The following is a 26,856-nucleotide window of genomic DNA, read 5'->3' on the forward strand; positions in this document are numbered from 1 at the left end:
ACTGAGGGAGGAAAGGGTCGATTAAAAGGGGAAATTCCCCTTAAACATGAGGGAACCTTGAGTTTTTGGAAGGTATGTGATAAGTCTTGTGCACTCAGAATTATTCATAATTTTTTTTGTAAATCTAAAAAGTGTACTAAGGTAGGGAAAGAGGCACAGAGGGGGAGGGTTTGGGAGGGGGATACCCCCTCCCAAGCACGAGAGATTTTGCATATTTTGAATTGAAATTCAACGATCTGGTGCACACTTTGAGTGAAATATTCAAAAAAAAATCTCATTTGATGAAAGGTTGCAAAGGAGACCCGCTTCATGTGCATGCATACAGTATACACGCATTTTTTTTCCGCCTCCCAAATCCCCGGTCCAAATCTTAGGGGGGGCGACCGCCCCCATCGCCCCCCCCCCCCCTGGCTACGCCAGTGCTCCCTCCCCCCCCCCCCGCATGCTTTAAAGACAATTACCTACACCATGTTCTCGTATTTCCAAGGCAAATACTGCTAAGATAAAATGCTGCCAATCCGGAAAAACGTTTGGATCATTTTACTCATTAAACGGTCATGAGTCATGACTGGAATGCAATCTTTTCATTTGCTACATTATGCCAATTCATTTTAATTCACATCAGATTTACTTTCATTATTGACAAAACATAATAACTTTTAGTTCGCTCTCTTTTGTAACAAAGAATATATAAACACTACATTGTAAAATGAACAGACTCTCGATGAAAAGCACGTCTGTTGTATATCAGCAAAACTGAACGGAAAGCCCCTGTTTGAAAATATGCATGAATAAATGATTGATAAATAAAACACAGAATAGTAGCGAAATATTATTATCATTATTATGATGATGATACGGTGTAACAAATCATCAAAGTGAACAATATGTATTGGCTACATTATTATTATTCATTCGACCAGGTAAAGAATATGGGATTCATACACAGTAGAGTACCAACTGATAGAAGAACTTTGGAGGTTCTTCCTTGACCAGCAGTTATCTTGATCTTGATACTCGGTTTCAATATGACTGGGAGCTAACTCTTTACAAGCTTGCTCTCAAATAGGTTACATACTGTTTCGTAATAGCATTCATACTCTAATAGATTCAAACTTGTATAGATTGACCACCAAGTTCTATATATGTTTGCAATATCTTATTGTGCATCCTACCTGGATATCACTTATCATTGTATTTTGTTAAATTTGATGTATTTTTCTTCGAGAAATCTGAAAATGCAATTGAAATGAAATTTTAATGAAATATAACGTATACGTAAAAGTGAGGGACCCAAACACTAGAAAGACAATGCTTGTAATATGTTGGTTCCTCTGAGGGAAACAATCTACACAGAAACAGGTTCGGAAGTCCGTAAAGAGGAATCCACTCCAAAAAATAAATAAACCCCTCCAAGAAAGAGAGAAAAATCCAAAACAGAACGTTGCAAAAATGACAATTATCGGGTAAGAAATAAGGAAGACATAACACTTTGAAATTTCACATTTCGGAGAAAAACATTTCTTGACCAGTTGTTATGAATATTCAAATGAGCTAGTTGATGATGTCACGCCCTCGCAAGTTTTCATGCATGATAGATATGAGACTCGGAAAAAAAATTATTCTTAGCTTATACAGGTAAAAGCATAATTCCCATACCAAAATATGTAAGAGTTAACATTAGTTCTACTTAAGTTTTTGTTATTAATACAGCTGGCCATACAGCTGAAATATAAGATTTTTGTCATTTTTTTCATATGAAATGAATGAGAATTTGAGAGAGCATGATATCATGAACTTGTTGATTTGAATATTCATAACGACTGGTCAAGATGTGTCTTGCTAAAAGTTTTGAAATTTAAAAATGTCATAACTGCCTTATTTCTTATCCGATTTTCATCATTTTTGACTGTTCTGCAGGGAATGTTTTTTTTTTCTTTTCTGTGAAAGTGATACAATTTTGGAGAGGATTTATTACCTAAAAAGACAGAGCAAAAGAAAAAAAAACAACATTAATACGAAAGAAGACTCTCTCGACAACAAGGATAGACACGACAAGATAAAATGAGACAAGATTAAAATGATAACAAGAAAACGGAACAGACAAGAAAAATACCAGAGACACAGCGACCTAAGTAAGAAGAGAAATGATTATTGTGCAGCGTGAAAAGGGAAGGGAAAAAGAGTAATTAAGGTAATGACTTGGAGAGACTGTAATCCTAACCTTAAACGTATCAGGGCATTGTCATATAAGAATGATAAGTGGCAATGCAGACGTAAATTCTCATCACAAATGATGCGCCTAATGTTTCGATATACAGATGATGACACTTCTCAATATTTTCTCTTGTCGAGTCTTTTGAAATTTTAAACCGGTGACATCCGTTATAATCATAATTATAATTAATATATACTTTAGCAATCTTAACGTTATTCACAAGATAAATGTAATAATATTGTGGCTGCGGCAATGTATTCGACAATCTGTAATGCGAGATCACTTAAATGTTTCCGGCAGCCTCCATACTTCTGATCATCTTCTTATTACAGCTTGTCTTACATTCCAAAGTGCTTTACAATGTCACAGATGCAAGAAGACAACCTACATCATATTCCTATAAATCATCCTATATACCCCTATATTTGAAATGGCACCAGAAATGAGGAACGCAGACACAAAACTGGTTAGATCATAATATGATCATTGGATAATCCGATAAAGTTTGAGAAAGATCGAAATAAAACGATTTCAGACAAATGACTTCGCCAGAATTTGGAATAGGAGATAATTACAAGTGTTCATTGAACTTAACCAAACCATGTCGACAGACAGCATATTATACGCAAAAGCAGAAACAATGGCTTATTCGGGTGACCTTGTACATGAGAGCTCCAAACTAGGCTAATCAAGTGGTCTCCTGCTCAGAAAAATGAATTCTAGAAAAGCATAACTATAATAGAACAAACAAACTAGCCAACAAAGTGCTATATATATATATATATATATATATATATATATATATATATGTATATATATATATATATTTATGTATATATGAAATATATCAAAGTAGAGAACACTCCCATGTACGATACACTTCACTGCCCCAGACCACATAATCAACGACTTCTCAATTGCCTGGGATCAAAATCGATCTGCACAAACATTTTAGCCTTGATTCCTTCTGGACTGATAAACTCGGAACGCTCCATTCTAACAGCTAAAGGCCTCTTTGTCAAAGAATACACCCCACCCGCAAGCGTATGTGCCAGAAACCCTTCGGGGCTCACCATGAGCTCCAAAAATCTTGATTTTTTTTTTACACACCTGATGTACACCTCCCATAGACGATGTATCCGAACTTTTACAGGAGACCACAAACTGCTCCGTATACCTTCCAATTTGTTCTTCTTCGCTTACCCTCGATACAGTCATTTACAATTACCCATGATTTGAGCTGATCACACAAATTATAATGCGTTACAATTCTGTGAATTAATCTCATTTGACTGTTATATGTGTCTAATATATATTTCTATGTGAACAATAATAGACCTATATATACGTACATAGCGAATGCCTGTGCGTAATATTTGTTTACGTTACAGTTACGAGAAATCATACTCGTCATTAAAGCCATTACACAGACCAAGGGAAAGCTGGCCTAGAGCTTAAGAGAAGGATTAAAAGATCGCAATAGAGCAACGTCCTAGAGAACACTACAGTGTAGCTTAACTTAAACATGGAAGACACACACAACGGAAATTTTGAAAGTCAATGTATAGTGAAAGAAATGCAGTACCAAAATTCTCCAGAAATCAGCTGGAAAAGCACAAAGCAAATTGTGGCTGTTTTTCTAAATTAAAAATACTTGGGTTTTCAATCACAGTCAGAGCGAATAGTTGCCACCCTTTTAGCTGACAGTAGGCCTACATGGCAGAATATGTTTTGCATGCCTTTCCAGAATCGCTCGGGAAGAGGCCGCTTAAAAAACCTAGAGGCTTATCTAACATCCTTTCCCCCACATATCGATTTCTTCTCTACACGACGCTGGCGCCGTCAAAGAGTTACCAAGTGCAAACGACATAATTTCTTGCACCTAAATCATGGGATGGTTATATATCTATGCTACATGTGCACAATGAAGCCGCACGATCTTGCAAAGAACAACCTAGTTGACGGGCCGAAGGTTAGTGTGTTTCTCCCGACCGCTCAGGAGATGCAACGCCTTGATCTTCCCATTTCATTTCATTTATTTCATTTCATTTCATTTCATTTCATTTCATTTCATTTCATTTCATTTCATTTCATTTCATTTCATTTCATTTCATTTCATTTCATTTCATTTCATTTCATTTCACCACGGATAAAAATGCCTAATCAACAAAAGCTGTTTTTCAATGGGGCCGTGAATCAATGTACATGAATAATGTTAACATGATAAGTTTAATGATTTAGATAAAATCAAACAAAACCATCAAAATTTGTTGCACTACATCAACAGAGTGAAAAGTTAACATAATAATTTTCGTAACACAAATCTACAAAATTCATTACAGAGTGCACACAAATATATGGTTTAATTTATATACATATACTTAATAATCCTGCTTATATCTCTCTAAGATTTATAATGTTTATTTTATGCTAAGTGCTGTCTGGGGCAAATTATTTGTATAGGGCCCCACTTTTCTCTCTCTTCTTTCTTTCTATAGAACAACAACAACAAATTGCAACTGATTGACAAATTGCCCTACATCGACGTAAATAAGTACTGAATTGATCAGTGTTTTAGTAGTAGCCATGATAAAAAATCATGGGCGTACATACTCGAGCAGGATTCGAACCCACGACCTCCTGATCACCGGACAGGCGTCATCTCCACTAGACCACCGAGCTTTCGCCCGACAGCAAGTGTTGGTTTGAATCCTTATAGCATGCAGCGGGTACTGCTTTGTTATTCAAATTTATGAAGTTCTTCCGTCGAGATGTTTTCATTGCAACTGATTGACAAATTGCCCTACATCGACGTAAATAAGTACTGAATTGATCAGTGTTTTAGTAGTAGCCATGATAAAAAATCATGGGCGTACATACTCGAGCAGGATTCGAACCCACGACCTCCTGATCACCGGACAGGCGTCATCTCCACTAGACCACCGAGCTTTCGCCCGACAGCAAGTGTTGGTTTGAATCCTTATAGCATGCAGCGGGTACTGCTTTGTTATTCAAATTTATGAAGTTCTTCCGTCGAGATGTTTTCATTGCAACTGATTGACAAATTGCCCTACATCGACGTAAATAAGTACTGAATTGATCAGTGTTTTAGTAGTAGCCATGATAAAAAATCATGGGCGTACATACTCGAGCAGGATTCGAACCCACGACCTCCTGATCACCGGACAGGCGTCATCTCCACTAGACCACCGAGCTTTCGCCCGACAGCAAGTGTTGGTTTGAATCCTTATAGCATGCAGCGGGTACTGCTTTGTTATTCAAATTTATGAAGTTCTTCCGTCGAGATGTTTTCATTGCAACTGATTGACAAATTGCCCTACATCGACGTAACATCTCGACGGAAGAACTTCATAAATTTGAATAACAAAGCAGTACCCGCTGCATGCTATAAGGATTCAAACAAACACTTGCTGTCGGGCGAAAGCTCGGTGGTCTAGTGGAGATGACGCCTGTCCGGTGATCAGGAGGTCGTGGGTTCGAATCCTGCTCGAGTATGTACGCCCATGATTTTTTATCATGGCTACTACTAAAACACTGATCAATTCAGTACTTATTTACGTCGATGTAGGGCAATTTGTCAATCAGTTGCAATGAAAACATCTCGACGGAAGAACTTCATAAATTTGAATAACAAAGCAGTACCCGCTGCATGCTATAAGGATTCAAACCAACACTTGCTGTCGGGCGAAAGCTCGGTGGTCTAGTGGAGATGACGCCTGTCCGGTGATCAGGAGGTCGTGGGTTCGAATCCTGCTCGAGTATGTACGCCCATGATTTTTTATCATGGCTACTACTAAAACACTGATCAATTCAGTACTTATTTACGTCGATGTAGGGCAATTTGTCAATCAGTTGCAATGAAAACATCTCGACGGAAGAACTTCATAGATTTGAATAACAAAGCAGTACCCGCTGCATGCTATAAGGATTCAAACCAACACTTGCTGTCGGGCGAAAGCTCGGTGGTCTAGTGGAGATGACGCCTGTCCGGTGATCAGGAGGTCGTGGGTTCGAATCCTGCTCGAGTATGTACGCCCATGATTTTTTATCATGGCTACTACTAAAACACTGATCAATTCAGTACTTATTTACGTCGATGTAGGGCAATTTGTCAATCAGTTGCAATGAAAACATCTCGACGGAAGAACTTCATAAATTTGAATAACAACAACAAATATAACAATTTCTTCTTTTTCTGGGACTGTTGGACCGATTCCTGGGCCCTATTTTATGAGGGGTTATGATTGATTATACAGCAGATTTCTATTGTAAGTCTATGGCAGCCTGTGTGGTAAGGAAATTTATAATCGACTATATCCTTAGATAAAACGGGGCCTCAGGTTCATTACTCTGCTGTCTTGCATTTCAAGCTGATCCATCAATTTAGCGAATTCTTGACTCGCATCTTCTTTGACTGCGAATAGCTTCGGTCAAGCGTTCACTGTTCAATATCTACTTACTTGCCTATAGTCGATTGCTCTGGGAACCGGCGCCGCGGCACCATTTTTCTTTCACTTTACGCCGAAACGATGAAAATGGCGTTGAGTTCACAGTGTACAAAGTAACAATGTTTCAAAGTCATGCACATACTTGATATGAGGGATGATGTTAAAAATTCGTTTCGGAGTGACAGAAGACAGATCAAAAGGCAAAATTTTGTTAGATATTCCGACCGTTCGGCCTTCGGAAGAGATATAATGCTTGTACAGCTTTAATCTCTAGGATGGAAGCATGGTTTTGGAGGTGAAATAGCTGTTGAAGATCTGCGAAGAGTAGTATTTTGAAAAATTACCTTCACATTGTTGTAGCAAGAAGTCCACTGAAGAGTGTCTTGACAACAAATTTACCTATATACCAACTGTATACTGTCTATTCATTTATCGAGAGGGGTATCATGCAGCGTCCATATCACTCTCACTTCCCACGTACCTTCGGGTTTCATGTCCAGATGAAGAGAACACAATGTCGGACTGGGCAGGGTATACATTATCATTCCAAGTTGGATGGCCCAGTACATTACTTTGAACACACACACACAAAATCCTACTCCACACTCTGTCCACCTCTATCGTTAATAAGTGTCTGGCTTTTATTCTAGTCGATTGGCCTCGATGTACAACGCTACTAATTTTTACTTTTCGTCATGGGGAGCTTGAGGATGGATGAATTATAAAGGGGACAAACATCTGACGAAAATTAGGTGCGGCCTTTTATGTGGTGTGTGTTTGGAACTGTCGATATTCCCGGCGGAACTTTTGGGCTAGACTTAATAGTTGGAAGTCAAGTTCGTTGTTGAAATGTACCCGATGATGTTATGAGTCTATTCAAACAAGATCGTTCTAACATGGTCTCTGCATGGGCATCATTGGTGACGCGGATAGGAGTGATTTGCCTCTTGGCGACTTAATTGTATATATCTTTGGTGATTTTCGCTACTTTTCTTCGTACTTTAAATATCACCAGTTATTCCCTATTTATTTCCCAACTTCGACTTACTAATACGAAGAGGACTTCAGGGAGCGCCAGTACCAAAACGCCAAATAAACCATCAAAAAATACCCAAACTCTCAGGAAAAGTACATTCCAAAGTGACATATCGGTACAGTCCGATACCAGCACATAGTCATAATATCACAAGCGCCCACTGCCGCTGATCTTGCCCGTGTAAATGTCGGAATGATGGAGGCCTCCGAGTCCAGCACTGGTCAGCTCAGCCAAAAGCTTGACATCGATATTGGTGAATAAACCTCTTTCAAAAGCGAACTCGTGTATTGAAAACAATGACTGGTCATCTCGAAGCCAGCATCGGCGATACTTCGATCAGGATTGACGACGCTGAAAACTGAATTTCCTGCTACGACCAGGAGCTACGACAAAAATAGTCAAAGTATATTGATCAAATGAAATGGAAACAACTGAAACACTGCTGTAATATGAAATTCACGAGAGGAAGCTGAATCTTCTCATCAGATTCTCTAGCGTCCCTTAATCCAACAACGAACAAATCTGAAGGGTATGGTTTTCTGTCTTTCCTTTACTGCATGTCATAACAAGCGACGAAGCAAATGTACTCTATCCATCTCGTGGATGTCCATCGACTTCACAGAAAAGGCAAGACGTTTTAGCTGATGGCTTTGGAGGCCAGCCGCAACCCGATGTCGGACCAGACGATTGGGCAGGATGGGAGAATATAGGATAGGATCCTACAAGCCTCACCAAAACTTCACCACCGCAACCCTTAATACCCCAGCATACCCAGCACCACATATCGCCATCAGGAACGACGTGACGCCGGGTGTGAAGAGGGTACGCGACAGATTTGCATCCCTAGCCTACCACCTGTTGCAGAAGAAAAGCTTCATAACACCAAGAATCATAGTCAATGTATTACGAATTATTCTTCAGACGAAAACACTGGCAGTGACTGGACAACCATCGATCACCCTTGGACGGAAGAACAGTTGCTGAGTATGTAAAATGCATATTACTGTGTAATACATCAATGTTGAAAAAATTGTTGTTTAATCGTGACTTTATTCAAATTCAAGGCAATGTGAGTAGAATTAACGTATACAAAAACCAGGTCCACTGTTTCATTCAAAAACGAATAGCAGGTTAAAATACATGAGTCACAAAACTGTTGAACTGTTACATTACCACAATGTAAAATGGGACCCTTCATACTTAGTTACCAATTCTATCGATAAACAATTTTCGGTTTTTATCCTGAATAACACATCTTAGTCGCAACGTATAAACTCTGAATATTTCAAGTAAATAATTTCTAACAAGACTGCCTAAAAGCTCACTCATAAGCAAACGCATATACTTAATTCCATCAATCTAGTTCTTACTATGCAAGCTATAGGTGCTCATAAAGTTGCTTATAAAGATGAGAGTTCTTTTGAGCCACTATGTCTTCCTACTCGTTGCATCTGTACTTCGTTTCTAACTCTACCTCTAGGTGGTATTTTGCCACATCTTATCTAATTCCGGTGACGGTTAAGCTGGATTTAATTTACTAAAATTAGATACTCTAGGAAGTTTGTTGACCTATGGATAACCTAAGAGGCATTGCCCCTAAATTAATGATTTTGACCCCTCCGAAGAAACAGAGCATTCTGCTTCCAATGTTTTGATTCCTGAATATTTTAACCGCACCTTAACTGAGTGTCGACTAACTTGCTAAATTTTCCTGACGTGACTGAGAGTTCCGAGTACTCAGCCTTATTCATAAGAAGCTGGTGCAAAACCTCTTTCGTCACCACACTTAATCGTGATTCAAAAATAGAACATTTGGCTTCCACATCGACGTCATGACTGCTGAAATAGCTCTGCAAATTTACCCTTTGTGCTACATTGCTACATTCATCTTACATAAACAGAGAACTTTCTGTGAAACTGCAACCATGAATAGCAGACGCAAATGAAGCTTGCTCTTGATTGATTAAAGTAACTTTCTGTCGTTCCTATACACACCAAAAATCAATGAAAATATTGTATACAGTGTAATTTGCAACCAAAATTTACGTTTTGTCAGTACCAAAAATATCCCCAAAATGAATAATAAATGCACAGTATTGCAACCAAAATTCTATCATTATCTTCGCGTATCAGAGGTTCCACACCTTCCGAAATATATTTGCCAATGGTTGACTACTTTATTCCAGTTTTCTTGTACCTAAGTTTTATTTTTTGGGCTGTTGTTGTTGTTGTTTTTTGGGTACGAACATGGCTCTAATCTGACGGACACACCCTATGTAAAAAGTGATGAGTGAACTGCTTGTTTTTCCTTCGACGTAACTTTGCTTTCCCCGTGAAATTGTTGACGTGCGCCTGAGCCACACTTCATCCAAAGGCTCCGGCCTTAGAATGACCCTGGCTCACAAGTAGAGCATCTTGTTTGTCAGTTTCATGAATCTTTAATAGCACTTCAAGCCACCTTACCTATAATAAGCCAGTTCGTAGTTCCACTTGGTGCTTTAGCAGAAGAATGTCATTTGTACCGATAGGCATGTTTTTTTTTTTTAAATTCACCGAGATGAACATCCGTGAGTAGTGATTATTCATGTCATCCTCATAAGTAAAGAAGCAATAATACATTTTGTGCTTAATTGCTACATCCATCTTCCATTGTTATAGAGAGTCCTAATACCTGTACAGAAGTATACTTCGAAGACCACTAAGTCTTTCACTCGCCTATTCTCTGGACTTTCTTTTCTTCCACTTTTCTTTCTTTGTGTCTGTTTGCGTTTTTTTTTTTATTATTCCATATTCAACGTTTTACATATAAAGCATAAACATAACAAGACAATGAATATGTGAATTGTCCAATACAACAAATAAGAGAGTTGATACGTGTGTGAAATATGAGGAATCTACGTAGAAGTATTGCTTGTAGGGCGTAGATTCCAAGAAGTTGCGAAGGCGATTTCTTTCATGATATTTGCAGTGGTAAAGAATGACAAATTATGAAGTGGGAAAATGCATACGTCGAAGAATATAACATAATTATTTAGAAAAAAATGAATGTCCGTTACATTCAACCACCAAAAGCGGCGATATCGACCGAGCGAGGCGCCAGCCCGGTACGATGAAGAAAATGCAAAACATTCCCATAGAAAGCCAAGCGAGATAAGGAAAATCGGTCCAGATATATGAATTTAGAAGAATCAATCTGAATTTATGCTTAAATTGATTACGAAATGATGATTGGATTATTTTTCTCTCCATATTATCTCCTTCAATATGGATCTTGTGGAGTTTATTGTTTTTAGGGAAGATACAGTTCGTATACACGGGAGAGAGAAGAAAATAAAATGAATGTTTTTGTCTCGTAGGGGTAAGAATGTACTTCAGTATTCTTGACGAACCATCGATGAAAACACATGTAGCGTTTAGGAGGCTATACCTTATGTATTAACTTAATGTAGCAAAATATGGTAGGATCCCCGATGTTCTTTTCTGTTTATCATGCACTGTTATTCGGGTAACTTCCCTTCCCCTGCTTATGTACTCAATGAATCTGTTATGTATTTGTACTATGTGAACGTATGTGAGCTATTGTATCTTTTCCACATTAGCTCCTTGTGTGTACCCGCATTCTGTTTTGTATTTTCTGCGGTTCTCTCCTTTTGTTTTGGGTGCGAGAATCTCGAAATGACCACCAAGATATTAGCAGTATTAATTTATGTATATGAGTATCTACGCAGTACTTAAATGAGAATACCAAACAATTCATACAATTTTGCATCGTGCAGTAAATAAATCGATGGTGCCATGTATAGATTTGTGGAATTCATTGTGGTCCTTGGGCAGATAAACACAATAAATTACATTAAACAAGGATGATGACATAGGATGTTTACATATTCCAGAAAGGTATATGCAATGTAATTCCATCACAATTCCATTTGCTTTAAAAGTTCACCTTCGTAGGCTTTATGCGTGCTTTCTTCTTTTGTTCTGCTTCTTTAAATGCCCAACCATGCATTCTTATTTCAATGTATGTGAAGCCGCTGTGTACTGTAATCATCCTTGTTCATGGTGATTTGTTACGAACTTTGATACTATTCTCACTTTTCATCCCAATCACTATAAATTCTAAAACTCTGTACCCAGTATAACCAATTAATAGATATCAAAATGCCAAAGTCTAAAAATCATTTTGAGGTCCTCTTTATTTGTGACGAGCTATCACCGCAATGAATGAATCAGAAAACCTCTCATTTATCGCACTGGCACTGACTGGACGACATTAACTTTCTGCTCTCGTAACAATCCTCAAACTCACATGACTAAAACGTGAAAACTGTTTATATAATGAATCACTGTTGACAGAGACGAATGATGATATTCAACAAATGAAACTATAATTACGACATCAATGACTCCGCCTACCACCTGAAATTTTCAACTTACTTGAGTAATCGCACTGAAATCCGATACTGGTTTGCATAGGAATCGAGTCAAGAATAAAAGCGATCCCAGTGATTTTGATAAGTTTCAACTCTTCCTAGAGAACTCTCATTTTTCCAAGGCTTTTCTAATAGGTTTTACTGAAACCTAGTTTTCTGACACACCCATCAATTTGCATTCATTTGCCAAACCATCTATTTACTGACAAAAATAGGCCAGTAAAAAAAAAGGCGACGGCTTTGCACTACACGTCTCAAAGTTTATGGAATATTCTATTGATATGCATGATATATCTATCAGAAATGGGGATGTAGAATCCATCTTTATAGAAATTCATATTTCAAAACTTTAACACATGACTGTGGGTGTAATCATCGACCATCCAAATCGAAGTTTATCTACACCATGTATATCAAACAAATACTGTTTTATCTTGGCATATTGTAATATTATACTGTTATCACATGTACTGAAACAAGTCAGGGCAAGATTTGTAGATGCATTTTTGTCCTTTTCTCTAGTGCCCATTGAGAAAAACAAAAAACAAAAAAAACAAAAAGTAAACCTTTAATTATATCACTCTGGAATTTACGTTAATACTCATTAATAAAGGTGTTTTTTTAAATCAATTTACACATACATTATACGGCCTCTAACTGGTATTGGGAAATCGGCCTTTTCTGATCACGATCCAATTTTCGCAAATTTGTCGACATGGTAATTACCGTTTTCTCACGGGATGAAATCACAAATGAAAAATTTGCAGTTTGAACGAAAATTCAATTGCTGTGGACTCGTCTTCCGTCTACATAAGCAAATATGTCCTTGTGATAATCTTATGAAGATGTTGAAGTCATCCACTAATGTTCGTACTCTATACAGACTAAACCAAATATATATACAGTCCCAAAAATGTTCCCCCAAAATTACAATCAGATTTTCGCATTGATTACACCCACTATGATCAAACTGTCTAAATGCTACTTCAGAGTCTTAAAATATAACATCTTAGCTCTATTTTGCAGAAAACCGCATTCAATTTGGTTGAGGGGTCACAGAGAATTGTGGATTGTCGTAAAGCATGTAATGAGTCTGATTCTTCCAAGTTTAGCACTTGGATGCTCCTGTGTGTGAACACAATAGACAGAACTTGGAGGGAAGAGATTCCTGACATGCTCTACAAAATTCCCCATTTCTCTTTGACCACAGAAGCAAATCGAATGGGAATGGGGTTTTCTGTAAAATGTGGGCAATGAGTTATAGTTTCGTACCCTGAAATTGTATTTGGATTGATTCACTATTTTTAAAGTTACCATTGCGGAGGGTCCCATTGTATTTTTTTTTTTTTGGGGGGGGGGGGGACATACGGTATATATATATATATATACATATATATTCATAACGAAGTCTCACTCAGATGACTAAATTTGTTTGACCAAATTTGTTGCTAAGCTTTGTTACCTTAGATTTAAGTGGAAACACAATGTAAAATCTTCAGGCATTACGTAATCTTTTCACATTATCGACAATTTGTGTTCTCTTTTGTTTCGTCATTTTCTTTTTCGCAAGTAATGCACTGTACTAAATTACTATGACTACGATTTGATTTAACTTGATTTATGAGTTCCACATCTCAAAACACAAATAACATGACACAATCGATTTGACATAAGACTGAACATAGCGTCGTAATCTATTACAAAGAATACAAGCGAAGACAATTTGACAAACATGAAATGTGGGGACCTACTATAAAAAGCAAAGCTTGTAATGTATAGATCCCTGTATAGGTGAAAATGTTGGTCTTCTTAAACAACCTAGTAACGAAAACTATGAAAGGAAGGAAAGGGACTTATACAAGAAAAGAGAGCAAAAAGAACAAGAGAAAGAAATAAAATATACGAGAGCATAGCGAATAGTACTAAGTAGCCACCTGTATTGCGCTTACAAGATTCCTTGTCACCCGATCAACGTAGTTACGTAACTGTAAGAATGCGCCAAAATGCACATGATACATAATGATTCATTAATTCAGGAATAGCCTTGACATAAATGACTCAATACAAAGAACGAAAAGCAAACCTGGAAACCTAATAAACGACGAATCTGATAAAGAAGAGGGAGTTCGAATAAAATTGCATGTTGTATGATTAGACATAAGCCTGCACAAGGGATTTTTGTAGTTTACGTTTAAAACAATTCAATGACAACGATTCAGTGATGTTAGAGTCAAGGCTATTCCAGAATGTCGGACCTGTATGTACTATCGTTTTAAGAGCAAATGCAGTTCTTACGGGAGAAAAGTGAAATGAATTTTCCTGTCTTGTAGGGTTGGAATGTATAACTTTATTTTTTTTTTTTACAAACATTGGAACTATGATGAAAGCATAAGGTAATTCGTCTTTAGTTAACTGGTACATAAATATCCCAAGGGAGTAAGAATGTATATGTCAAAAATCATTAAGAGGTTATTACTTTTGAAAAGTGGGCTTGTCGGTGCTAAATAATCTGTACAATTGATAATCCTTGTAGCTCGCTTTTGTATTCTGAAGATAGACTCCAGGTGTATTTTGGAACAATTCCCCCAGGCCAGTATGCTATAATGAAGATACGGAAGTAACAAAGTCGAATATAAGGTACGTAATATATAAACGGGGAAAACATGCTTAAGCTTCTGTATAACACCCAAATTTCTTGATAGTAACTTACATAAATGATGAAGCCTACATTCGACAACATTCCTTGCAAGTTCCTTCCACGTATCAAAAACTATCTGTATATCATGTTTATTATGGATGTGTATGTACGTGCAGAATATGTAAATATAATTACACTAGTATAACATATTGTTCGTTGTGTAAGGGTTTTTGATTGACATTTTTGATGGAAATTCTACTTCCTTTATTACCGTAATGTGGCTTTCACCTTACTTTGTGATAAGTTTGTATCATTTTGGTATAGAAAATAACTGAAATGAAATGGAGGTGAATGAAAATGTTGGGAGATATCCAAAATCGGTTCCTCGTAACTCACATCTGAGTATTCAAAGATTATGTTCAGCATGCAGAGATTCTCATTCGAGGAGGTAGAAATTCAAAAGAAGTGTTTTGATGATTCAGAATAGGTATGTGATTGGCACCAAGTGGATATGATAACATGTCACATGATATGAATACTGTGATCCAACACTGTTGCTTATCCTAATGACTTCCTTAGAGGGAAGGCTGTCTACGATCTGTCTATGCTTTGCTTCTTTAGTCATGACGAGGCCCGCTCCCACCGTCGTGCGATCCGCTACGCACGCTACGATAGGCATTGAGTAGTTGATCGTGGAATTTTCATTTATGTCTATCACAATCTTTGTCACTCTTGAAATCGTGATCCAAATCGTACAGTAATCGAGGTAATCATCTCAGAGCTTAGGATCACATCTTATAAGATCTTGAGGTCATACACTCTTGGCAATCGTGTAGGTCGTAGAAAAGTATTGGACGGTTCATGGTCTGCGATCTACGCAATTGCCATGATTGACCTCAAGATCTGATACGATCACCACGATTACTCCACGATTCAGGTCACGATTTTAATCGTGGCGCAGGTTGTGATATAAATAAACCAAAATTACATGGTCAGCAATAATGGCCCAATCGTGGCGTCCGTATAGTGGATCGCACAACAGCGTGAACGAGCCATAAAGATGGTAATCTCAAAGTGTAACCTTGAGTTGATTCGAACTCAAAGACATTTTATAATGAAGGCTCAGCCACACACACACACACACACACACACACACACACACACACACATAGACACACTGATCCAAGAAAGCTGATCGATGATATACTTATGGAGATGTGTTTTCATTTCCAGGACAACTGTTAGAAGGGAAATACTTGATCTTATCCCCGGTAACATGTCATTGATGTATCCTAAAGGCTTCCCCTATTGCAAGCAGAATGTTTACACGAAGTATCTCATGTCTGATGTCGATGTGTCAGTATTGAAGATGCCGGACGTTTTCCTATGCAATCACATGCACCACACACAATCGATACACCGCCTTAATATCGCACTCTCTTATGAATTTCGGCATGATTTAAAAAAAAACAAACAAACAAACAAAAAAAACCGGTATCAAACGAAACTTTCTGCTATCAGCAAAAGGTTCGCTCGTATTTCGGACGTATACGTGAGCAGATAATCGATAGCATCACCGCCATTTCCACACAATGCACATAGTCTTTTTCTGATTTACACTTTCATTTGTTAGGGCCTTTCACCAATTTCACTATATTATATATATATATATATATATATATATATATATATATATATATATACATACATATATATATACCCTCTCTCTCTCTCTCTCCCTCTCTCTCTCTCTATATATATATATATAGGCATATATATATATATATATATATACACACACACACATAGCGAGAGATCGTCCTTGCCCAAAACGTACGCGGTGCCTCTTTGAAGGGTAGAATATAGTGAAAGAAATCATGACGGGCCGAAAGCTCCATTAAAATGGAAACAAAAATAGCAACGTCCGCTTCAGATTATTTATGAAATGGCATTTATATCGTATTTTAATGAGCAGTTTACACTGATATCAATACCATTCTCCAATTTATTCATGCGTTTGCTTATGAGGTGACAGAGGATAGAATTCATGAACATGAGACTGGATGTCTACGATTGTAAATCTAACCATGCCCGCAAGGCCAAACGCTTGCACTTAAATATATGTAAGTTTTAAAGTTTTCATTTTGTCTTTTAACAAATTTGTGCAGACTTTTTTTGTACATGAATTACGCCAGAAGAAACTTGTGTTCAGACGATGATAATTACATTTCGTGGTTTGTCCCTATCAAATTTTCATCAGCGCCCTTAGAATCGCAATCTATTCACTGTAAGTTGAGCGGACAACATCAGTCTTATATACCCAGGGTGCTGCTCTGTCTCATGTTTTTGTTTTCGTTTTTGTGAGTGTTTTATTTTTTCTTGGCTTAAGAAAAATATCCCTCAAACCAAAGTAGCTTACTGAATATGCCTCGCTATTCAATATATGTAACAAATAGTAACGTAGTTAACCATGGCAATAATCATTTTCTTGCATCTTTAACGAATCGTAACTGTTCGTGTTTTTGAAAACCGATACATTCTCTCTGACACCAACGAAATTCAAATTCTCGAAGGAAGTTCCCAAGGGGCCTGGGATGAAGATGAAACCAATCTTATTGCGTTCTTGCTGTTTATCGATGAAACTTGAAATTCCTATTTGACATCACTTGTCATCAAATTAAAGCATCTACCTGGTCTTGAGAAATATTTTTATAACCGTGTGAGTAAGAGCGTGTAGATGTCTGCTGCATGGCTCTATTTCAAGGGAATTCAAATATATATATATTTTCCACAAGCTCATAGACAATTCTTTCATACATGATATATCGACCCCTGCTCAATCTGGATATTGAATATGAAATATCACAACTTCTATATGACAAATTACACAAACATAAAAAAAAGAACCTAAACAAACAACAACAACAACGCATGATTAAACTCCGGAAAATAGTCTTAAAATTGTACACATCTCCGTTCTGATTTATTGACATGCACATTGCAATAAGCCTTTTGATAATACTGTAAGTATAGACTGGTAGTGAGAATGTCAGGTGCGTATTGGGGTTTGCCTCCTACACAATTTCCATTAGGATCTTGGTGAAATTCTCTCAAAAGACCTTTTCATCAAGCGGGGCGCCAGTGTTTCTATTACTTTAGGTCAAATGCTTTTGTGGCTGAAATCGACATACCTTTTAAAGTTTCATGTCACGATTATCATAGAAATGAAGTATTAATGACATTCTCTCCGCAGGGATGTTCTTCTTGATGAGAAATGGATAGTGGCAGTGGCGCCAATTTTGACATCTCCTTTTAAAAGCCTATTCAAATTGCTCGCTAACTGCGAAAAATGCAAAGTCATCGAAGGGAGATTTAGCGTCGTTTTCTTCCAGAGATGAGAACCCTCGTGTTTTGATTTAAGAGTATCATGGCACTAAAAGGATGTGTCCGTCTTTTTCTGGGAATAGGTATAGGCCTATGGGGGAGCGAATCGACAATGGTATATGATTGAAGGGAAGCAAATGGCGTATCTTTTAAATGAGAGTAGCCCGATATTAACAAGTAGGGTCTGTACACTACACGTTTGTCGTATCTAACATACTGATTGGATCAATCTCTGGAAAACACTGATAATAAGATGAATCTTGCTGGTGCGTACAGGAAAATGAAGCACAACATAGACAATGTATCTACTGACAAGGACAAGTTATACTGAAATAGATTACAACATAATATTTTAGATACTGCAAATATATTTCATCTGAGATTCTGACATAATGATTAAGAAGGGAATCACTGAAGAACAGGAAAGCCATGGTTGCTTTTTTATTTCATTCTACTTCTGGTTACATTTTCCCAAAACATATCGAATCATTTCGCGCTTTTACACAAAGCAATTCCAGAAAGAAATAAGTAATTGAAATAAAGTAATACAAGAATTTTGTCCAGAATTTGGAACAAAATAGCACAAAAGAAATCAAAGCATTTTTTTTTGACCGACTAAGGGAAGACATTTACCCGCTATAGAAACAACCCATATCCTATGTAATGCTGTATTCTTCTCTTATTGAAATATGTACATATGTCCTTTGTTCATTAACGAGTCTCGGTAGAAAAACAAACAGCAACAACAAAACAACACATTCACACACACACACACACACACAAACTGGATTCTCGTGATGGAGGAGCCGTCTATAGCCGGTGCTTTGGCCGATTTTAAAACTTCACAAACACTGACAAAAGCAGACAGTTTGGCATGAAATATGTAGGTATATATATATATGGATTATATATACACATATATATATATATATATATATATAGGCTATGCATGTTGAGAATTCACGTATTGGCTCCACGAAGAAATGAAGAAATAAACTGGTAACGCATTTTTGCCAATAAAGAATGAGTTTATTCGACTCAAATTTTCGGCGGCCTCCGCCTTCTTGTCAAGACTCCTGAAGAAGGCGCAGGCCGCTGAAAATTTGAGTCGAATAAAATCATTCTTTATAAATATATACATGTATATATATATATATATATATATATATATATATATTACATATATATCTTTCATTTCATTTCATTTCATTTCATTCATTTATTTATGCACGGCACATACTTCAGCCCGTAGGCTGTTCTTCCGCAGGTCCGTGCGGATAAAAAATACAACATAGATATACATTTTATACAGAAATGATCAAAGAAACCAAACAAACAAAAACAAAACTCATACTTAAAAACCGAGAAAAAACATATAGAAAAAAAACACAATAACATGTTGATGAAACTGCGGCACACATTTCGACAGAAACAAACATGATCAATCAAAGATAACCATGTACAATTATACAAATGATCGCCGTAGTTTAAAATGAAATGAGTTCAGGAGAGAGAGAGAATGAGGGAGACAGACAGAAAGAGAAACACACAGAGAGAGAGAGAGAGAGAGAAAGAGAGAGGAGAGATAGGGAGAGAGAAGCACATACAAAGGGGGAAACTGAAAAAGTTGTCAATTAACAGTTTCGGTCAAGTGCGTTTATCGCCTAACTTAGTGAAATAACTCACATCAAAACCTGCCCTGCATCATTTCTCATTATTTCGTTAATTCGTCGGAGAGAATAATTGAATAGGGAGGACTCATTGGTCGAAGGATGATGCACTCCTGGGCCTTTGGGTGAAGTATCGATTTTACGCATTTAAACATATTAAGATCAAATAAATTACCTGAGGGGAGAAAGGGAATTCAGGGGTTGCTAGAGCCGCACACCAATGATTGCGTTTAAATAATGGAAAAATACAGAAGACGGGTAATTGAAATTGCCAAATGAAATTCAGTACATTAATTTTTGTTCAGAAAATGATAGGGTGGTATATCCCCCCCACCCCCCGCCCTCATTTCTATCGAACTGTTGACAAATGCATGGTTGAGGGAGATTGGGGGAAACACGAAATATATATATATATATATTTTTTGCATTTCATAGAGAACAAGATTAAAATAATGAACACAACGTAAGATATACGGATGCATTTTGCCAAGTTACTATACTTATGATGATGTAGGTTGCTGTATGTATTGATGTATGCGTTTTTATCGGGCACGGACCAGAAGAACAGCCATTGGCTGAAGCAGGTATTGTGTGAAAATAAAATAAACTGAATCTGAAACTGATTATGTTAGTTGTGGGTCCTTCCAACAGAATTTTGGCATGGCCACCATGACATGGACAGAAATACAATCTCATCATGCCCTATCATTAATTCCTATTAGTTAAAAAGAGAAGACAAACGAGCTTCGTTACAAAATTATTTTGTACTTTATCATTTTTACTAATATCATATCGATGGTTTATTGATATAGAGAAACATACAATCTCATAAACGTTTACTTTGACATTATTGACAAAGGAGAGAGAAAAACAGTTTTGATCGTTGAATTTTAAATTCACTTTCTTGAGATTTAAGGGCACGTGAATTATTCACCATTTGTAGATGAAACAAAAACCCACCTTTAGCGCTTCAAAATAGTTCTAAAATGTGAGTTAGGGATAGAAACTACCATGTAAAAATGTTAATCCTTATAATCTATATTAATTATTGTCAAATATACAAAATGTGAACAATAGTTATAACAAGATTGTTTCGAAACTTAAACTTAGTAATATCTCCTTGCATTGTAGGCTTCATTGCGAAATTTTTATATGGTAGGATGTTTTGTGATACAACTCACCTACATGTACACATAATATGCATCAATGTGATAACTCGAACATTTTTAAATCACTGCTCCCAATGGTATACAATACTTTTAAGCAGAGTGTTGGTATTGATTATTCTTAATCGCTCCTTTTCATAGCTGCGTCTACTGTACGGTATATTCTTACTCATTTATGTAATAAGCGCTCAGTATCAATTAGAAATGAAGATAAAAAACAAGCTAAATGATCTCTGTCAGTAATGATATTTTGAAATGCATGTGTACAATATCTGAGAAAAATGTCAAGATCCTGACATCGTCGTCGAACAATAATTAAATGATGACATACGTATGTCTAGATATTTGAAGATTGTAATCTATAATCGTGTGATATACAACATGTCCCAATCAACTGATAACATATTATGAGGGGACAATTTAACTACTTGATAGGAAACAGTAACTTCGAGGCAGTGTATGTTGTTCAGACATGTTGCCGCATAAATTCTTCTGTCTGTTTAAATCTAATGTAAACTACCTTTCTATGATGCATTTATTGAAAAACTGAACTTCCAACCGTCCTGTTTCCGTGACCAGATTTATTTCACTTTTTTGTGGTTTTCACGGCCAAGGTTATGACGAGAGACGCAAATAAAGAAAATGCGAAATGCTTTCCTGTTCTTGAATATTCTGAGATTCTGATAGACCCCTTTATGAGCATGAACTCGTTAGAACTATCAAATACTACAGAAAAAAAAAAACAAACCCAAAACACTACTTGTTTTTATTTTCGTTTTCATTTTAGACATCTATTTTTCCCCAACTTCAGGATTTTGTATCTTTGTCAGGGTGAAATGCAGGGTAAACCACATGCTTTACATAAACAAAAACAAAACACCTTGCAATATCGTTTTCACAATCTACTTGATTAAAAAAAATAGATAAGATTGTATCTTCCTGGCCTTTGGGACAGCTTTTCGATATATCATAAAGGGAGTCCTTTCAATTTTTTCTCTCTTTCAATCGTCTTATTGCTTGACCTTATGACAAAGGACGTTTAACGCATTCGTAATTTTCATCAGGAAAAGGAAATCACTTAGGCCAGCACTTTCTTCATCTTGAGTATTGTTGGAGTAAAGTCAGACGAATATTATAGTAGAAATTCTGTCAAACTCATATCTAAGATAAGAAATTAAAGGAATTTCAAAGCTCTAGATTTTTTTTCACGCAACAGTGTTACAACTATCCATTCATATTCCTTTCTAACATATTCAGAGGCCCACATTTTGTTTTAACTGCAATGAAATTGAAGAATAGAATTTTTTTCTACTGGTGTATGATGCATCAATCATATATCAAGAAAAGGAAAATAATGAGTGAATATCAGTTAATCGCTGATGACATATCATTCCGACAGTTGTTTTTTTTTTGTTGCTCTTCTATTTTTCATTTTGTTCACAAAGACTGGACAACTGGAAGAAAACTGAAGTCGAGATTAAGCTAGACAGTGATTTCTCGTGAACTTGGGCTTGGTGCAGATTTCACTTTTAATACCGCAGTATTTAGAGGAGGATATTCAAATAACCAACGATATCTTTAACAATCCAGATGGTTCCTTTTCCAGTGTGTGCGACGTTTCGACCATACACCGCACTTTTGGTAAAAGAGAACCAATAGCAAGTCTCTTTTAAATGAGCTAAGATGTATCTATTCTTTTTTACATTTCCACCATTGCAAAGTTGTGACTTCTTGACCTAGAGTTAGGTCATTTAGCCACTTTTTTGTTTTTTGTTTTCGTTATGTTTTTTGCTTATCTATTTATTTATTTATTTATTTGTTCATTCATTCATTCATTCCCGTTTTATTCTCATTTTCAAACAATTATATATACATGGGTAATACAAACGTCAAAATGGTGGTTCTCTTGTTATGTAGACGAATATCGTACTTGGCATCCAATAAAGATTTGCGTTTTGCAGCTAATCTAAAAACGTAAAAAGTACGATTGTATTATTTGCTTCTTTTTTTCTGAACTTCTACAGTAGGAAAGTTGGTACACCCATGATATGTCATCTCATATTACAATCAGGCATTGAATAATCTTATCGTAAATTAGATAATGGTTGATAAGTTATTACCACAGAACAGCTCTCGCAGTAAAAAGTTTAACAGTGGATGGTCCCCAAGAGATATAAAACTGCTGTATTAATAGGTTTAGCTTTTCTCTAACCCGGCAGTTTTTTTTTTTCAGTAAAAGTAAACATTACCATGTATGCATTGACAACTATTGCAATTAAAAATCTCTTCGTTTCAAGACGGTTGACAAGAACAGAACAACAAGCATACCAGAAATCAATCATCTGTCGCCCTTTATCTGTACTTGACGAGGTAAATGAGTTTTTATGTTATTCTAAACTTTTAAATTACTTTGACGAACATGATGTTGCGAGAACATGTAAAAGGGAAGATTAACAATTTACCTCAACGTCTGCTTACCTAGGAGTAAGAGTTTGATGGTCTTGGTCGCTTCCAGACGACCAATGGTCAACATCTTCTCAATGTCCTTGTGTCGTTTCAACGCCTGTCTGGTAGAGACCACTGCACTTCCGCTCGGCGACACGCGCATACTCGCTGACGAGCCCATTTCCCGCCACGAACGGCCGTACGGTGTACACCGGTGAGAGATCGTTTGGGCACCGCGGTCGATTCCTGTAAGAAATCCTATCGATTACTGCTTGTCGCCTGCTCACTCCGTCCCTGCCGCCACTTCCCGTCTTTGACTTGCTGTCGGCCTTATCGAAGTTTATGTCCCCAGTTCGAATATTTCTCCTGAACTAGTTGCCCCAACGTTGCTGTGCTCCTCTGCAAAATTGGCACATGTTAATTGACACCTGATGATTATTCAAAGAATGGACAAAGCACCTTTTCAGGAAATGGTTGGGCAGTTGCTTCTGAAGACAAGAAACGGGATCTCGTATTCTGCAGTCCAAATTATTTTCCGAGGAGACAACTTTTAGACGACCATACCTCTTTGCAGCTAGTATACCACCATAACATTTCCAACTTGAGGTCAAAAAATGCAGTTTGATAAAGCGCACTGAAAATCATAAAGTATCCGAATCACAGCTGTGATTAGTTGAACGTCGGGGTTTTTTTTTTTCAGATCAGCGAGACTTTTGTGTAAAAAGGTCTCACTGGTGTGTCGCTATCCTCTTCCGCTCAGACGAGTCAAAGAGGTTGGTACAGCAAGGTGAGGAAAATGGATATCGGACCATCATTTTGCCGACGATGCTGACAGATCGTTACGCGCTGTCGACACAATCCATCTTCATCATGGACATGGCGCGACGAGAAGTCATGTGTGCGGTCGCCAACCCTGCGTGCGCATGAGAATGACCATTTCGTCAGCACGTGAGGGTAGCGAACACCAACACGCCACGCCGCTAAAATGTGCTTTCACGCCCAAGGGCAACGAACACACACACACACACACACACACACACACACACACACACACACACACACACACACACACACACACACACACACACACACACACACACGCACGCACACAAACAAACACCCAGGCTCAACGTACACACTTACACATGCACCTCCCCACACAAAGACGCCCACACGCAATTCATCCACCCACAGACAGAATCCCTCCCCCCACAAACACAGCTCAAAAGCAAAATACCAACATCATGTTTCGTATTTTCCCTTACTGTATCTATCAACAGTTTCTCTTTAATGGGCATTGATTGCAATATCTCAGTAATGATAGGGAAACTATTGGATGATATAGATATGTATGTACTCTTCTAACAGTACGAGCAATTATGTGTTTATCTTTATTTCCAGGAGTTATTATTCAGCAAAGTCGAAAATATGTAAGAAAACGAAACGAGAACGAAGTAACGCTTCTGCTCAAGAGGAATGAATGAATCGGAATAGCTTTGAACGTCTCGTGTGCAGGTGACTAAAACTCATAATTTCAATCTTCACCGCAGTCACACGAACGGTCGTTCAACTTTCAATCACGATGATAAAATCGATACTTTTCATCAGCGATAACCACAGAAGAGCACATGCGACAATCGTCCTCCCCTTGCTTATCTAAAGTAAGCATTTGAAATGGCATATCTCATTTATTTCTTGCTAGGGTATCGCCTCTAAATAATCCGATTGAGTTGCTGACTATGAGTAAGTAAATGAATGCCTACGTCATTATGAACTTGAGGAAAAAAAAAATCAATAAAGCCAAAACTCGATGAATATAAGATGATATCATCCGGGCAAAGACTACAATTCTCGATGCTATTCAAAACACATCAAGGGACTAAAGTTACGCTCGAGAGGGAACTTGGGCAATTGACTTTGAACGTATTTGTTTGATTATGTGTGTGTGTGCGTGTGTGTGTGTGTGTGTGTGTGTGTGTGTGTGTGTGTGTGTGTGTGTGTGTGTGTGTGTGTGTGTGTGTGTGTGTTTTACCACACATTATCTTCTTCGGACACCATCTCATATATTCTTCAGGAAAATTGATTTCGATCACAATCACAAACATAACGACGGAGACTAGATAAAGATGACAAAGTCTTCCACTGAGCAGCAAGCAAATTTTTTGACGAGATAGAATCGGAAAGAGGAATGATATGCCTCGCTTTAAATCATTCTTTGAAGTTGTAAAGATTTAGAAAAAAATACAAAACATATTGTGACAGAATGTTTTGCCTCTTGCTATAATAGAGGGGACGGTATGATTACACACAACATTGGTCAGTCCAGACTCGGGTTCGAACCCGGGTCCTTAGGATCGTGAGGCAGACGCGCTACCGACTGAGCCAACGAACCGCCCTATATAATGTATATCACACTTCACCTCCTAAAAAGTGCACATTGTATTTTACTTTTCTTCAAAGAGAGTTTATTGCATTTAAACCAATTATAAACAGCTGATGTACTTGACCTTGCAGGAAGAATTAAGAAAATCATAAACAGTTAATATTTGCTATCAAATAAACAAGATCTGAACCAGTTCAAAGATATACACCTGTGACACCGAATATAACATTGCAGTTTTTAAAGTAAAATTTACAGAGATCAATGAGTACTGGTGAGACTTCTTTGCAGCTATTGAATTCTTGAACAACTTTATCCTGTATGTCGATAACTGCAATACCTGTTGTATCCCTGGTCAGAAGCCCAAGTGACTCGTGTAATAGATCATATCAAAGCAACATTATGTATTCATAGGCGTGTAATGACATATTTCTATTATCAAAAAAAAAAAGCAAGATAGATATTGGTATTTGTAGTTATTCCGGGGTCGGTCTTTCTTGAAAGCTGGTATAACATTCGATATGTTCATTTTAAAAGGTTCAGTATCGGCATTCACAGGAGAGTTACGTATAAGATACATACAGAGTGTTCAACAAAATAATGTAAAACGTGCAGAACAACATTTGGATGAATATCGTCAAAACCACTACCTTTCCTCCCAGCTCTAGATTTCAGTGACTTTCTAACATCTGAAATTCCATCTTTTGTCGCTGGATTAAAAGATGAAATACACTGTATTAATAGGTTTATCCATGTAAGATGAAATAATTTACTGTTCATACCACTCAAAATGATCACTGGATATGCTTGATTCAGTACTGACGAAATAAAGCTTTCAGCAAGACCATTATGAAAAAGGCTCGTTCTTCATTGAGGATCCCCCCCCCCAAAAAAAAACCGATAAATTTCGAGGTCTCCTTTCTTTCAAATTGGGATATAAAAATCTTTCTTTCCTTTACTTAAAGGCATAATTTACCATTTGCAGAGGAAACAAAAACACAGTATTAGTGCTTTAAA

General features: G+C 37.2%; 1 protein-coding gene across 1 annotated transcript in view; it reads right to left on the reverse strand.

Annotated features, from left to right (window-relative positions):
• Positions 1-23,640, reverse strand: part of LOC139726738 (guanine nucleotide-binding protein G(o) subunit alpha-like) — a 58,766-nt gene extending 35,126 nt beyond the window's left edge. The window contains exon 1 of the mRNA XM_071637732.1: positions 23,493-23,640. Coding sequence (XP_071493833.1) covers positions 23,493-23,640 — 148 coding nt within the window. The remainder of the gene's footprint in view (positions 1-23,492) is intronic.
• Positions 23,641-26,856: the final 3,216 nt, after the last annotated feature.

Source organism: Diadema antillarum, unplaced genomic scaffold, assembly GCF_040938485.1.
Source record: "Diadema antillarum isolate AM-2024a unplaced genomic scaffold, OU_Dant_1.0 seq00000097_RagTag, whole genome shotgun sequence".
Classification (NCBI taxonomy): domain Eukaryota; kingdom Metazoa; phylum Echinodermata; class Echinoidea; order Diadematoida; family Diadematidae; genus Diadema; species Diadema antillarum.